The 16773-nt window shown below is 45.9% G+C and overlaps 1 protein-coding gene across 4 annotated transcripts in view; it reads right to left on the bottom strand.

The window, feature by feature from the left end:
- The window catches only part of LOC141258263 (ferroportin-like), a 100429-nt gene that overhangs the window by 75621 nt on the left and 8035 nt on the right, over positions 1 to 16773 (bottom strand). For 2 of the 4 annotated variants that reach the window (XM_073673286.1, XM_073673283.1), the window contains exon 2: positions 2966 to 3033. In XM_073673286.1, coding sequence (XP_073529387.1) covers positions 2966 to 3033 — 68 coding nt within the window. Of the gene's footprint in view, positions 1 to 2831; positions 3034 to 5644; positions 6037 to 16773 lie in introns of those variants that run through there. The other 2 variants (XM_073673284.1, XM_073673285.1) reach the window with 2 other exon arrangements.

A 16773-nucleotide genomic window follows, 5' to 3' on the forward strand; every position in this document is an offset into this window, starting at 1 on the left:
GTACATATAGTACAGGTAGAGCACAGTACAGTACATATAGTACAGGTAGAGCCCAGTAGAGTACACCTAGTACAGGTAGAGCACAGTGCAGTACACATAGTACAGGTAGAGCACAGTACAGTACATATAGTACAGGTAGAGCACATTACAGTACACATAGTACAGGTAGAGCCCAGTACAGTACACGTAGTACAGGTAAAGCACAGTACATATAGTACAGGTAGAGCACAGTACAGTACACATAGTACGGGTAGAGCACAGTACAGTACACATAGTACAGGTAGAGCACAGTACAGTACACATAGTACAGGTAGAGCACAGTACCGTACATATAGTACAGGTAGAGCACAGTACAGTACACATAGTACAGGTGGAGCACAGTACAGTACACATAGTACAGGTAGAGCACAGTACAGTACACATAGTATAGGTAGAGCACAGTACCGTACACATAGTACAGGTAGAGCACAGTACAGTACACATAGTACAGGTAGAGCACAGTACAGTACATATAGTACAGGTAGAACACAGTACAGTACACATAGTACAGGTAGAGCCCAGTAGAGTACACATAGCACAGGTAGAGCACAGTACAGTACACATAGTACAGGTAGAGCACAGTACAGTACATATAGTACAGGTAGAGCCCAGTAGAGTACACCTAGTACAGGTAGAGCCCAGTACAGTACACATAGTACAGGTAGAGCACAGTAGAGTACATATAGTACAGGTAGAGCACAGTGCAGTACACATAGTACAGGTAGAGCACAGTACAGTACATATAGTACAGGTAGAGCACATTACAGTACATATAGTACAGGTAGAGCACAGTACAGTACATATAGTACAGGTAGAGCCCAGTAGAGTACACCTAGTACAGGTAGAGCACAGTGCAGTACACATAGTACAGGTAGAGCACAGTACAGTACATATAGTACAGGTAGAGCACATTACAGTACACATAGTACAGGTAGAGCCCAGTACAGTACACATAGTACAGGTAAAGCACAGTACATATAGTACAGGTAGAGCACAGTACAGTACACATAGTACAGGTAGAGCACAGTACCGTACACATAGTACAGGTAGAGCACAGTACAGTACATATAGTACAGGTAGAGTACAGAACACATAGTACAGGTAGAGCACAGTACAGTACACATAGTACAGGTAGAGCACAGTACCGTACACATAGTACAGGTAGAGCACAGTACAGTACATATAGTACAGGTAGAGTACAGTACATATAGTACAGGTAGAGCACAGTACAGTACACATGATACAGGTAGAGCACAGTACAGTACACACAGTACAGGTAGAGTACAGTACACATAGTACAGGTAGAGAACAGTACATATAGTACAGGTAGAGCACAGTACAGTACACACAGTACAGGTAGAGTACAGTACACATAGTACAGGTAGAGAACAGTACACATAGTACAGGCAGAGCACAGTACAGTACACATAGTACAGGTAGAGCACAGTACCGTACACATAGTACAGGTAGAGCACAGTACAGTACATATAGTACAGGTAGAGTACAGTACATATAGTACAGGTAGAGCACAGTACAGTACACATGATACAGGTAGAGCACAGTACAGTACACACAGTACAGGTAGAGTACAGTACACATAGTACAGGTAGAGAACAGTACATATAGTACAGGTAGAGCACAGTACAGTGCACATAGTACAGGTAGAGCACAGTACAATACGCATAGTACAGGTAGAGCACAGTACAGTACACATAGTACAGGTAGAGCACAGTACCGTACATATAGTACAGGTAGAGCACAGTACAGTACACATAGTACAGGTAGAGCACATTACCGTACACATAGTACAGGTAGAGCACAGTACAGTACACATAGTACAGGTAGAGCACAGTACCGTACACATAGTACAGGTAGAGCACAGTACAGTACACATAGTACAGGCAGAGCACAGTACTGTACATATAGTACAGGTAGAGCACAGTACAGTACACATAGTACAGGCAGAGCACAGTACAGTACACATAGTACAGGTAGAGCACAGTAGAGTACACATAGCACAGGTAGAGCACAGTACAGTACACATAGTACAGGTAGAGCACAGTACAGTACAAATAGTACAGGTAGAGCCCAGTAGAGTACACCTAGTACAGGTAGATCCCAGTACATTACACATAGTACAGGTAGAGCACAGTACAGTACACATAATACAGGTAGAGCACAGTACAGTACACATAGTACAGGTAGAGCACAGTACCGTACACATAGTACAGGTAGAGCACAGTACAGTACACATAGTACAGGCAGAGCACAGTACTGTACATATAGTACAGGTAGAGCACAGTGCAGTACATATAGTACAGGTAGAGCACAGTACAGTACACATAGTACAGGCAGAGCACAGTACTGTACATATAGTACAGGTAGAGCACAGTACAGTTCATATAGTACAGGTAGAGCACAGTACTGTACATATAGTACAGGTAGAGCACAGTACAGTACACATAGTACAGGCAGAGCACAGTACTGTACATATAGTACAGGTAGAGCACAGTACAGTACATATAGTATAGGTAGAGCACAGTACAGTACATATAGTACAGGTAGAGCACAGTACAGTACACATAGTACAGGTAGAGCACAGTACAGTACACATAGTACTGCTGTGCAGCGAGGCTAATAGGCAGCAGTCAGTGAGCTCCCTCCAGCACAGGCCTCTTCTGTTGTTGGAGGACTTTGGTTTCTAGTTACTGGAGGAACCATTGTCACCTGAGGCCGGTGACACTGCAGATCTCAGAGTCATGAGGCAGAAGTGACTGCAGGAGACTTGATACCTTATAACTGCTCGGCATTAACCCTTCAGGTGCTTTTCTTAAATAGGAGAAGGATTGAAGTATTGCAGGAGCAGCAGATGCAGCGAGAGAGTCAATGCGTCACCGACACCCCGGACTGAGCAGAATGTACTCACCCAACTGGAGAGCGAGTGACACAGGTACAAGAGGAACTCTGCAGAGGTGCAATGGCTGAGACACGACCCTACAAGAGACGGATCCGCCGCTAAAGATCAACCGCAGCAACAAACAAGTACCCCATCCCCGAATAAACCCCAACCGAAAACACAGAACAATGGGAAAAAATCCATAAAAATAACCATGAAAAAACCTGGACTAAAAACAGAGAATAGCAAAAAATCTATAAAACAATAATAATGGATAAACCTCAACTCAATATAAATAATAATAATAATAATAAATAAACCTAAATATAAAAAATATATAATAGTAAATATATATAAATAATATAATAATTAAAATAATAACAGTAACAGTAAACAAACCTCAACAAAAAATACATAATAGTAACATAAAGTATAAAATAATAAAAAACAAAACTCAACCAGATAATAATAGTCAAATAATCAATAAAATAAGAATAATAATGAATAAACTATAATTGAAAATATATGAAAACATAATCATGATGATGATGATCCTAAACTGAATATATAATAGTAAAAAAAATGATAAAATAATAGTGAATACACTAGAACTGAAAAGTATAACAATAGTAAATGAAGTCATAATATTGATAATAATAAGCCTGTCCTGACCATAGATAACAATGACAGACGTATCACTCACGTCACTGCTGCTCTGAGCGGCCGCACTCACCGCAACCTCCCGCACTCACCGCAACCTCCCGCACTCACCACACCCTCCCGCACTCACCACAACCTCCCGCACTCACCACAACCTCCCGCACTCACCGCAACCTCCCGCACTCGCCACAACCTCCCGCACTCACCACAACCTCCCGCACTCACCACAACCTCCCGCACTCACCGCAACCTCCCGCACTCGCCACAGCCTCTCGCACTCGCCACAACCTCCCGCACTCACCACAACCTCCCACACTCACCGCAACCTCCCGCACTCACCACAACCTCCCGGACACACCACAACCTCCCGCACTCACCACAACCTCCCGCACTCACCGCAACCTCCCGCACTCGCCACAACCTCCCGCACTCACCGCAACCTCCCGCACTCACCGCAACCTCCCGCACTCGCCACAACCTCCCGCACTCACCGCAACCTCCCGCACTCACCACAACCTCCCGCACTCACCGCAACCTCCCGCACTCGCCACAACCTCCCGCACTCACCGCAACCTCCCGCACTCACCACAACCTCCCTCACTCACCGCAACCTCCCGCACTCACCACAACCTCCCGCACTCGCCACAACCTCCCGCACTCACCGCAACCTCCCGCACTCACCGCAACCTCCCGCACTCGCCACAACCTCCCGCACTCACCGCAACCTCCCGCACTCGCCACAACCTCCCGCACTCACCACAACCTCCCGCACTCACCGCAACCTCCCGCACTCGCCACAACCTCCCGCACTCACCGCAACCTCCCGCACTCGCCACAACCTCCCGCACTCACCGCAACCTCCCGCACTCACCACAACCTCCCGCACTCACCGCAACCTCCCGCACTCACCGCAACCTCCCGCACTCGCCGCAACCTCCTGCACTCACCGCAACCTCCCGCACTCGCCACAACCTCCCGCACTCACCACAACCTCCCGCACTCGCCACAACCTCCCGCACTCACCGCAACCTCCCGCACTCACCACAACCTCCCGCACTCACCGCAACCTCCCGCACTCGCCACAACCTCCCGCACTCACCGCAACCTCCCGCACTCACCACAACCTCCCGCACTCACCACAACCTCCCGCACTCACCGCAACCTCCCGCACTCACCGCAACCAACCGCACTCGCCACAACCTCCCGCACTCACCGCAACCTCCCGCACTCACCGCAACCAACCGCACTCGCCACAACCTCCCGCACTCACCGCAACCTCCCGCACTCACCGCAACCTCCCGCACTCACCACAACCTCCCGCACTCACCGCAACCTCCCGCACTCACCGCAACCAACCGCACTCGCCACAACCTCCCGCACTCACCGCAACCTCCCGCACTCACCGCAACCAACCGCACTCGCCACAACCTCCCGCACTCACCGCAACCTCCCGCACTCACCGCAACCTCCCGCACTCACCACAACCTCCCGCACTCACCGCAACCTCCCGCACTCACCGCAACCTCCCGCACTCGCCACAACCTCCCGCACTCACCGCAACCTCCCGCACTCACCGCAACCTCCCGCACTCACCGCAACCTCCCGCACTCACCGCAACCTCCCGCACTCACCACAACCTCCCGCACTCACCGCAACCTCCCGCACTCACCGCAACCAACCGCACTCGCCACAACCTCCCGCACTCACCGCAACCTCCCGCACTCACCGCAACCAACCGCACTCGCCACAACCTCCCGCACTCACCGCAACCTCCCGCACTCACCGCAACCTCCCGCACTCACCACAACCTCCCGCACTCACCGCAACCTCCCGCACTCACCGCAACCAACCGCACTCGCCACAACCTCCCGCACTCACCGCAACCTCCCGCACTCACCGCAACCAACCGCACTCGCCACAACCTCCCGCACTCACCGCAACCTCCCGCACTCACCACAACCTCCCGCACTCACCGCAACCTCCCGCACTCACCGCAACCAACCGCACTCGCCACAACCTCCCGCACTCGCCGCAACCTCCTGCACTCACCGCAACCTCCCGGACACTTTGTATCTTCTGGTTTTCTCATGCTGATTTCTTTCATTCTGGTTTCGAGCTACGAAATGAATCAAATGTTCTTTTTTTTCCTCAGCTCATTGCTGCTAAAAATGAAAAGTTCCCGGCCTCATAGAAAGACTGAGAAGAAGGGGAGCAGATAACGTGGCCCCCCCATCCCGTCCTGGCCCCCCATCCCGTCCCGGCCTCTCCCTCTGCAGCCCTGCTCCGTCACTCTTTCCAGTCCACCTGTCTCCTATAGGATCGGTGGGGCGTAGAGCCGCGTGCACACGGTGAGAGCTGTAGCCCGGGGCTCCTACAGATCAGCATAGGGCGGCCGTGTTCACACCACTGCTGAGCACGACTGGGCGGTGTGCAAAGCACTGATCCGCCAGGTTACTGCACAGGTGTGAAGGACGCGCCGTCACCTGCGATGTCATCACACAGTGGGGATCTGTTACCACTGACTTAGGCTTCATTCACACATCTGCCTGTTTCCATCCCAGAGGCACGCAGCTATTATTTTCTCAGGTGTCATCCTCGTTCCATCCTTGTTGCTTCCTTTGTCAGTGAAGCAGGTCGTCCGTCTGGACTTTTTCACCCACTTACGGCTCGTTCAGACGAGTGTATTATATGGACGTGTCCTGTCCGACTATAAAGGTCCGGCCGCGCACTGACCCATGAGACTCAAGGGCAGGTGACGCTCTCTTCACATGGACCGAGTGAGGACAAGGGCAGCACCATCGTGTTCCGTATATCGGATGATGTCGTTATTAACCCAGGAAACTTCTCTGACGTGTCATGGCCGTGCTGTCTATTTTCGGTTTCTTCATGTGCGACCCCCAATGTCACTGGCAGATCCTGTAAGAGGGTGGACAATGGCGGCTCTGGTAAGCCTCTTACCCGGCCGGCCGGGCGATGTGTCCGCCTGCAGCTCGGTGCCCGGGTTCATGTTCTGGTTTCCCGCTCTGGGTGTCGGACGCTGAGTCACGCTGACACTGCAGCAGCCATGAGACCAGCTGTTGTCTGAGCACCTGGACGGCCGCACCCCTGGGATCCACTGCATGGGATCCACTGCATGGGATCCTCTAGAATCCCGTGTACAGTCCTCAGTGGTTGATGCTTTTTAATGGTGAACTGAAAAGATGGTGACAAATAGCAGCGACCGGAGGAGTCTCTGCAACAGCCAGAGGAGTCTCCGCAGCGACCGGAGGAGTCTTCGCAGCGGCCGGAGGAGTCTCCCCAGCGGCCAGAGGAGTCTTCGCAGCGGCCAGAGGAGTCTCCGCAGCGACCGGAGGAGTCTCCGCAGCGGCCGGAGGAGTCTCCGCAGCGGCCAGAGGAGTCTCCGCAGCGACCGGAGGAGTCTTCGCAGCGGCCGGAGAAGTCTCCCCAGCGGCCAGAGGAGTCTCCGCAGCGACCGGAGGAGTCTCCCCAGAGGCCAGAGGAGTCTCCCCAGCGGCCAGAGGAATCTCCGCAGCGGCCAGAGGAGTCTTCGCAGCGGCCAGAGGAGTCTCCGCAGCGGCCAGAGGAGTCTCCGCAGCGACCGGAGGAGTCTCCGCAGCGGCCGGAGGAGTCTCCGCAGAGGCCAGAGGAGTCTCCGCAGCGGCCGGAGGAGTCTCCGCAGCGGCCAGAGGAGTCTCCGCAGCAGCCAGAGGAGTCTCCGCAGCGGCCAGAGGAGTCTCCGCAGCGGCCGGAGGAGTCTCCGCAGCGACCGGAGGAGTCTCCGCAGCGGCCGGAGGAGTCTCCGCAGCGGCCAGAGGAGTCTCCGCAGCGGCCAGAGGAATCTCCGCAGCGGCCAGAGGAGTCTCCGCAGCGGCCAGAGGAGTCTCCGCAGCGGCCAGAGGAGTCTCCGCAGCGGCCGGAGGAGTCTCCGCAGCGGCCAGAGGAGTCTCCGCAGCGGCCAGAGGAATCTCCGCAGCGGCCAGAGGAGTCTCCGCAGCGGCCAGAGGAATCTCCACAGCGACCAGAGGAGTCTCCGCAGCGGCCAGAGGAGTCTCCGCAGCGGCCAGAGAAGTCTCCGCAGCGGCCAGAGAAGTCTCCGCAGCGGCCAGAGGAGTCTCCGCAGCGGCCAGAGGAATCTCCGCAGCGGCCAGAGGAGTCTCCGCAGCGGCCAGAGGAGTCTCCGCAGCGGCCAGAGGAGTCTCCGCAGCGGCCAGAGGAGTCTCCGCAGCGGCCGGAGGAGTCTCCGCAGCGGCCAGAGGAGTCTCCGCAGCGGTCACTTGCAACATCTTCTCATGAATCCATTACAAGGTATCGACCACTGAGGACTCGCGATGTCGCACATCTTAATATTTTTCTCTCTTCTGGCTGAGATGGTACAAAGATGGATCTCTGCTGTGTCCGGTTCTGTTATCTTCCTTTAGATACCGAGTGCTGAAGCTTCTGGCCACCGGCCGCTGTTTAGTCACCTACTGAAGCTGCCATCACCCAGCAATAAAGCATAAAGAAAAGTCATGGCGGGTGGCGAATGGCAGTCCTTCCGGTAGGCCATCATCTGACACTCCGGTAGACAATGACCGTCTGCAGCGTTTGTCTTGTACTAATAACATCACTGCTCCACCGGCCTGAAACTTCGCTGACGACACGGAGGAGAGCGCACACTAAACTCTCTGATGGTGGACTGGGGATGACTTCTACAATGGCGCCCAACCCACAGCCAGGACAGCAGACTGACGTGGAGATGGAGGGATGAGAGAACACAGCAGAGGAGGAGGACTCCACAGATCACGAGGAAGGAGTGAACATAGAAATCCCGGGGCTTCAAAGCAAAGCTCCAAATCTGGCACTCTGCCTCCGCCCTACCCCAAGCCCACACCCATTAGATGGCATGGTCAATGTTTACCGTGGCATTTAAGGGGTTACAGTGCTGTGATCAAAGCTACCTACCATCCCAGCAGTGACCGGCGGGGGTCTACTGTGTAAAACAGCCGGCACCTGCCAGGCATAGAGCAACTCCGCAGGTGAGCCCATGATATACAAGTGCTCATTACACACAGAGGGATCTACTATATAGAGACATTACACACAGAGTGATCTATTATATAGAGTCATTACACACAGAGGGATCTATTATATAGAGTCATTACACACAGAGGGATCTATTATATAGAGTCATTACACACAGAGGGATCTATTATATAGAGTCATTACACACAGAGGGATCTATTATATAGAGTCATTACACACAGAGGGATCTATTATATAGAGTAAATACAAGCAGAGTGATCTATTATATAGAGTCATTACACACAGAGGGATCTATTATATAGAGTCATTACACACAGAGGGATCTATTATATAGAGTCATTACACACAGAGGGATCTATTATATAGACTCATTACACACAGAGGGATCTATTATATAGTCATTACACACAGAGTGATCTATTATATAGAGTCATTACACACAGAGGGGTCTATTATATAGAGTCATTACACACAGAGGGATCTACTATATAGAGTCATTACATGCAGAGGGATCTATTATATAGAGTCATTACACGCAGAGGGATCTATTATATAGAGTCATTACACACAGAGCGATCTATTATATAGTCATTACACACAGAGGGATCTATTATATAGAGTCATTACAAGCAGAGGGATCTATTATATAGTCATTACACACAGAGGGATCTATTATATAGAGTCATTACACACAGAGGGATCTATTATATAGAGTCATTACACACAGAGGGATCTATTATATAAACTCATTACACACAGAGGGATCTATTATATAGAGTCATTACAAGCAGAGGGATCTATTATATAGAGTCATTACACACAGAGGGATCTATTATATAGAGTCATTACACACAGAGGGATCTACTACATAGAGTCATTACACGCAGAGGGATCTATTATATAGAGTCATTACACGCAGAGGGATCTATTATATAGAGTCATTACACACAGAGGGATCTATTATATAGAGTCATTACACACAGAGGGATCTATTATATAGAGTCATTACAAGCAGAGGGATCTATTATATAGTCATTACACACAGAGGGATCTATTATATAGAGTCATTACACACAGAGGGATCTATTATATAGAGTCATTACACACAGAGGGATCTATTATATAAACTCATTACACACAGAGGGATCTATTATATAGAGTCATTACAAGCAGAGGGATCTATTATATAGAGTCATTACACACAGAGGGATCTATTATATAGAGTCATTACACACAGAGGGATCTACTACATAGAGTCATTACACGCAGAGGGATCTATTATATAGAGTCATTACACGCAGAGGGATCTATTATATAGAGTCAATACACGCAGAGGGGTCTATTATATAGAGCCATTACACACAGAGAGATCTATTATATAGAGTCATTACAAACAGAGGGATCTATTATATAGAGTCATTACACACAGAGGGATCTATTATATAGAGTCATTACACACAGAGTGATCTATTATATAGAGTCATTACACGCAGTGGGATCTATTATATAGAGTCATTACACGCAGAAGGATCTATTATATAGAGTCATTACACGCAGAGGGATCTATTATATAGAGTCATTACACGCAGAGGGATCTATTATATAGAGTCATTACACGCAGAGGGGTCTATTATATAGAGTCATTACACGCAGAGGGATCTATTATATAGAGTCATTACACGTACAGGGATCTATTATATAGAGTCAGTACACGCAGAGGGATCTATTATATAGAGTCATTACACACAGAGGGATCTATTACATAGAGTCATTACACACAGAGGGATCTATTATATAGAGTCATTACACACAGAGGGATCTATTATATAGAGTCATTACACACAGAGGGATCTATTATATAGAGTCATTATACACAGAGGGATCTATTATATAGAGTCATTACACACAGAGGGATCTATTATATAGAGTCATTATACACAGAGGGATCTATTATATAGAGTCATTACACACAGAGGGATCTATTATATAGAGTCATTACACACCGAGGAATCTATTATAGAGTCATTACACACAGAGGGATCTATTATATAGAGTCATTACACACAGAGGGATCTATTATATAGAGTCATTACACGCAGAGGGATCTATTATACAGAGTCATTACACACCGAGGAATCTATTATAGAGTCATTACACACAGAGGGATCTATTATATAGAGTTATTATACACAGAGGGCTCTATTATATAGAGTCATTACACACAGAGGGATCTATTATATAGAGTCATTACACACAGAGGGATCTATTATATAGAGTCATTACACACAGAGGGATCTATTATATAGAGTCATTACACACAGAGGGATCTATTATATAGAGTCATTACACACAGAGGGATCTATTATATAGTCATTACACACAGAGGGATCTATTATATAGAGTCATTACACACAGAGGGATCTATTATATAGAGTCATTACACACAGAGGGATCTATTATATAGAGTCATTATACACAGAGGGATCTATTATATATAGTCATTACACACAGAGGGATCTATTATATAGAGTCATTACACACAGAGGGATCTATTATATAGAGTCATTACACACAGGGATCTATTATATAGAGTCATTACACACAGAGGGATCTATTATATAGAGTCATTATACACAGAGGGATCTATTATATAGAGTCATTACACAGAGGGATCTATTATATAGAGTCATTACACGCAGAGGGATCTATTATATAGAGTCATTACACACAGAGGAATCTATTATAGAGTCATCACACACAGAGGGATCTATTATATAGAGTCATTACACGCAGAGGGATCTATTATATAGAGTCATTACACGCAGAGCGATCTATCATATAGAGTCATTACACGCAGAGGGATCTATTATCTAGAGTCATTACACACAGAGGGATCTATTATATGGAGTCATTACACACAGAGGGATCTATTATATAGAGTCATTACACACAGAGGGATCTATTATATAGAGTCATTACACACAGAGGGATCTATTATATAGTCATTATACACAGAGGGATCTATTATATAGAGTCATTACACACAGAGTGATCTATTATATAGAGTCATTACACACAGAGAGATCTATTATATAGAGTCACTACCACAGAGGGATCTATTATATAGTCATTACACGCAGAGGGATCTATTATATAGTCATTACACACAGAGTGATCTATTATATAGAGTCATTACACACAGAGGGATCTATTATATAGAGTCATTACACACAGAGGGATCTATTATATAGAGTCATTACACACAGAGGGATCTATTATATAAACTCATTACACACAGAGGGATCTATTATATAGAGTCATTACAAGCAGAGGGATCTATTATATAGAGTCATTACACACAGAGGGATCTATTATATAGAGTCATTACACACAGAGGGATCTACTACATAGAGTCATTACACGCAGAGGGATCTATTATATAGAGTCATTACACGCAGAGGGATCTATTATATAGAGTCAATACACGCAGAGGGGTCTATTATATAGAGCCATTACACACAGAGAGATCTATTATATAGAGTCATTACAAACAGAGGGATCTATTATATAGAGTCATTACACACAGAGGGATCTATTATATAGAGTCATTACACACAGAGTGATCTATTATATAGAGTCATTACACGCAGTGGGATCTATTATATAGAGTCATTACACGCAGAAGGATCTATTATATAGAGTCATTACACGCAGAGGGATCTATTATATAGAGTCATTACACGCAGAGGGATCTATTATATAGAGTCATTACACGCAGAGGGGTCTATTATATAGAGTCATTACACGCAGAGGGATCTATTATATAGAGTCATTACACGTACAGGGATCTATTATATAGAGTCAGTACACGCAGAGGGATCTATTATATAGAGTCATTACACACAGAGGGATCTATTACATAGAGTCATTACACACAGAGGGATCTATTATATAGAGTCATTACACACAGAGGGATCTATTATATAGAGTCATTACACACAGAGGGATCTGTTATATAGAGTCATTATACACAGAGGGATCTATTATATAGAGTCATTACACACAGAGGGATCTATTATATAGAGTCATTATACACAGAGGGATCTATTATATAGAGTCATTACACACAGAGGGATCTATTATATAGAGTCATTACACACCGAGGAATCTATTATAGAGTCATTACACACAGAGGGATCTATTATATAGAGTCATTACACACAGAGGGATCTATTATATAGAGTCATTACACGCAGAGGGATCTATTATACAGAGTCATTACACACCGAGGAATCTATTATAGAGTCATTACACACAGAGGGATCTATTATATAGAGTTATTATACACAGAGGGCTCTATTATATAGAGTCATTACACACAGAGGGATCTATTATATAGAGTCATTACACACAGAGGGATCTATTATATAGAGTCATTACACACAGAGGGATCTATTATATAGAGTCATTACACACAGAGGGATCTATTATATAGAGTCATTACACACAGAGGGATCTATTATATAGTCATTACACACAGAGGGATCTATTATATAGAGTCATTACACACAGAGGGATCTATTATATAGAGTCATTACACACAGAGGGATCTATTATATAGAGTCATTATACACAGAGGGATCTATTATATATAGTCATTACACACAGAGGGATCTATTATATAGAGTCATTACACACAGAGGGATCTATTATATAGAGTCATTACACACAGGGATCTATTATATAGAGTCATTACACACAGAGGGATCTATTATATAGAGTCATTATACACAGAGGGATCTATTATATAGAGTCATTACACAGAGGGATCTATTATATAGAGTCATTACACGCAGAGGGATCTATTATATAGAGTCATTACACACAGAGGAATCTATTATAGAGTCATCACACACAGAGGGATCTATTATATAGAGTCATTACACGCAGAGGGATCTATTATATAGAGTCATTACACGCAGAGCGATCTATCATATAGAGTCATTACACGCAGAGGGATCTATTATCTAGAGTCATTACACACAGGGATCTATTATATGGAGTCATTACACACAGAGGGATCTATTATATAGAGTCATTACACACAGAGGGATCTATTATATAGAGTCATTACACACAGAGGGATCTATTATATAGTCATTATACACAGAGGGATCTATTATATAGAGTCATTACACACAGAGTGATCTATTATATAGAGTCATTACACACAGAGAGATCTATTATATAGAGTCACTACCACAGAGGGATCTATTATATAGTCATTACACGCAGAGGGATCTATTATATAGTCATTACACACAGAGTGATCTATTATATAGAGTCATTACACACAGAGGGATCTATTATATAGAGTCATTACACACAGAGGGATCTATTATATAGAGTCATTACACGCAGAGGGATCTATTATATTATATAGAGTCATTACACACAGAGGAATCTATTATATAGAGTCATTATACACAGAGGGATCTATTATATAGAGTCATTACACACAGAGGGATCTATTATATAGAGTCATTACATGCAGAGGGATCTATTATATAGAGTCATTACACACAGAGGAATCTATTATAGAGTCATTACACACAGAGGGATCTATTATATAGAGTCATTATACACAGAGGGATCTATTATATAGAGTCATTACACACAGAGGGATCTATTATATAGAGTCATTACATACAGAGGGATCTATTATATAGAGTCATTACACACAGATTGATCTATTATATAGAGTCATTACACACAGAGGGATCTATTATATAGAGTCGTTACACACAGAGGGATCTATTATATAGAGTCATTGCACACAGAGGGATCTATTATATAGAGTCATTACACACAGAGGGATCTATTATATAGAGTCATTACACACAGAAGGATCTATTATATAGAGTCATTACAAGCAGAGGGATCTATTATATAGAGTCATTACACACAGAGGGATCTATTATATAGAGTCATTACACACAGAGGGATATATTATATAGAGTCATTACACACAGAGGGATCTATTATATAGAGTCATTACACACAGAGTGATCTATTATATAGAGTCATTACACACAGAGAGATCTATTATATAGAGTCACTACACACAGAGGGATCTATTATATAGTCATTACACGCAGAGGGATCTATTATATAGTCATTACACACAGAGGGATCTATTATATAGAGTCATTACACACAGAGGGATCTATTATATAGAGTCATTACACACAGAGGGATCTATCATATAGAGTCATTACACGCAGAGGGATCTATTATATAGAGTCATTACACACAGAGGAATGTATTATATAGAGTCATTATACACAGAGGGATCTATTATATATAGTCATTACACACAGAGGGATCTATTATATAGAGTCATTACACGCAGAGGGATCTATTATATAGAGTGATTACACACAGGAATCTATTATAGAGTCATTACACACAGAGGGATCTATTATAAAGAGTCATTATACACAGAGGGATCTATTATATAGAGTCATTACACACAGAGGGATCTATTATATAGAGTCATTACACACAGAGGGATCTATTATATAGAGTCATTACACACAGAGGGATCTATTATATAGAGTCATTACACACAGAGGGATCTATTATATAGAGTCATTACACACAGAGGAATCTATTATATAGAGTCATTACACACAGAGGGATCTATTATATAGAGTCATTACACGCAGAGCGATCTATTATATAGAGTCATTACAAACAGAGGGATCTATTATATAGAGTCATTATGACGCGCCCCCTGGGCCAGTGCTGTAGGGATACCCGGAGCCGGATCTGGATAGGGGTAGTAGTCCTTGTGGCGGTGACCCGGTCCGTGCCCAGGGTGTCAAACTAAGTGGCAGTCTATGGCAGTAGATGTTAACTTGATTGTCAACTACGCCACCCGTTGAGTGCGGCTTTGAAGCCGCCGCTGCAGAGCAGTCCACTGAGGCCGGTGGTATATGTGCAGCAGTGATGGTATAACCCCCAACGGGAGGGGTATGGCCTCAGGGCAGCAGGTGTAGATGATGGGGGTTGTGATGATGCAGAAAGAAGATTCAGAGTCAGGAGATGCAGTTCAGGGTTTTTACTTACTGGTGTTCTCTTGGTCACTCTGGCCTTGAGTGACCACCCGAGCCGTGCTGCGTCCACCAGGTCCTGGACTCGGCCAATCCCCAGGCAATTCCGGAGCGTGGTCCTGAGCTCCTTTCTGACTCTCCCTTCCTCTGGCCGTTCCCACCAGGGATCCACTTTTGGCCGGCTCCCTCGGGTCTCTTGGTGGTCAAGCCTCCTCTGGGCTCCCTGACCCTATGCTCGGTGTGCCTTTCTAGTGGATTTGGTGAGGGTCGTGGCAGATCCTGACCACGACCTCCGGTTCCTGGCTAAGGTTGGTTTTGGCCTCTGCCAGCTTGGGATCCGGTACCCTTGTCCACCAACCCTTCACCCTTTTGTCTTTATTCTGGGATCTTGGGGTTCCCTTCTTGTCTCCTCTCTGGGTCCTTCTTTTCTCCTCTCTCCCTCTGTAGGCTCTGCTCTGGAGCTGGGCCCAGCCTGAGCCACAGCTCCCTGTCAGCCCTCCTGGCTGAGCTCCTCTGCTCTGCTCCTCAGGCTAAAAAGACTCTGACTCACTGACCCTGTTCTAAGATGGTGCCCACCTTATATACTCCCTCTATGTGTGAGCTCAGGTGACTAGCACCCAATGAGCTCCTATCTTTACCCAGACTACTCCCCCTATCTGCCCCTACACTACTGGGATGTTCCACCCCCCTCCCACTCCAGCCAGGGACAGACGCTGTCGTACCTGCACATATACTGGTGGGAGTACCGTTGATCTGTCCCCCGGAAATGGGATGTATGTAGTGCATGCAGCCTACTAGCTCAGTTCCACACTCCATCCTTACCCGGGAGTGGAATACCACACCTCTGGCGTGAGGTGCAATACCCCTGTAGCAGCCGAATCCTCAGGGTGCTACATTCCCCCCTGGTAAATCACAGCACGTCCTCGGGCTGTAAAAGATTAAACATCCAAAACATACAATTTTTTTTTTTTAAAAAAACATCATAAACATATAAAACATTATAAACATTATCCTTCAATCATCCCTTTATGGGAGGTACTT

Source organism: Phyllobates terribilis, unplaced genomic scaffold (assembly GCF_046119375.1).
Source record: "Phyllobates terribilis strain yellow unplaced genomic scaffold, ASM4611937v1 Scaffold_3__8_contigs__length_932513732, whole genome shotgun sequence".
NCBI lineage: Eukaryota > Metazoa > Chordata > Amphibia > Anura > Dendrobatidae > Phyllobates > Phyllobates terribilis.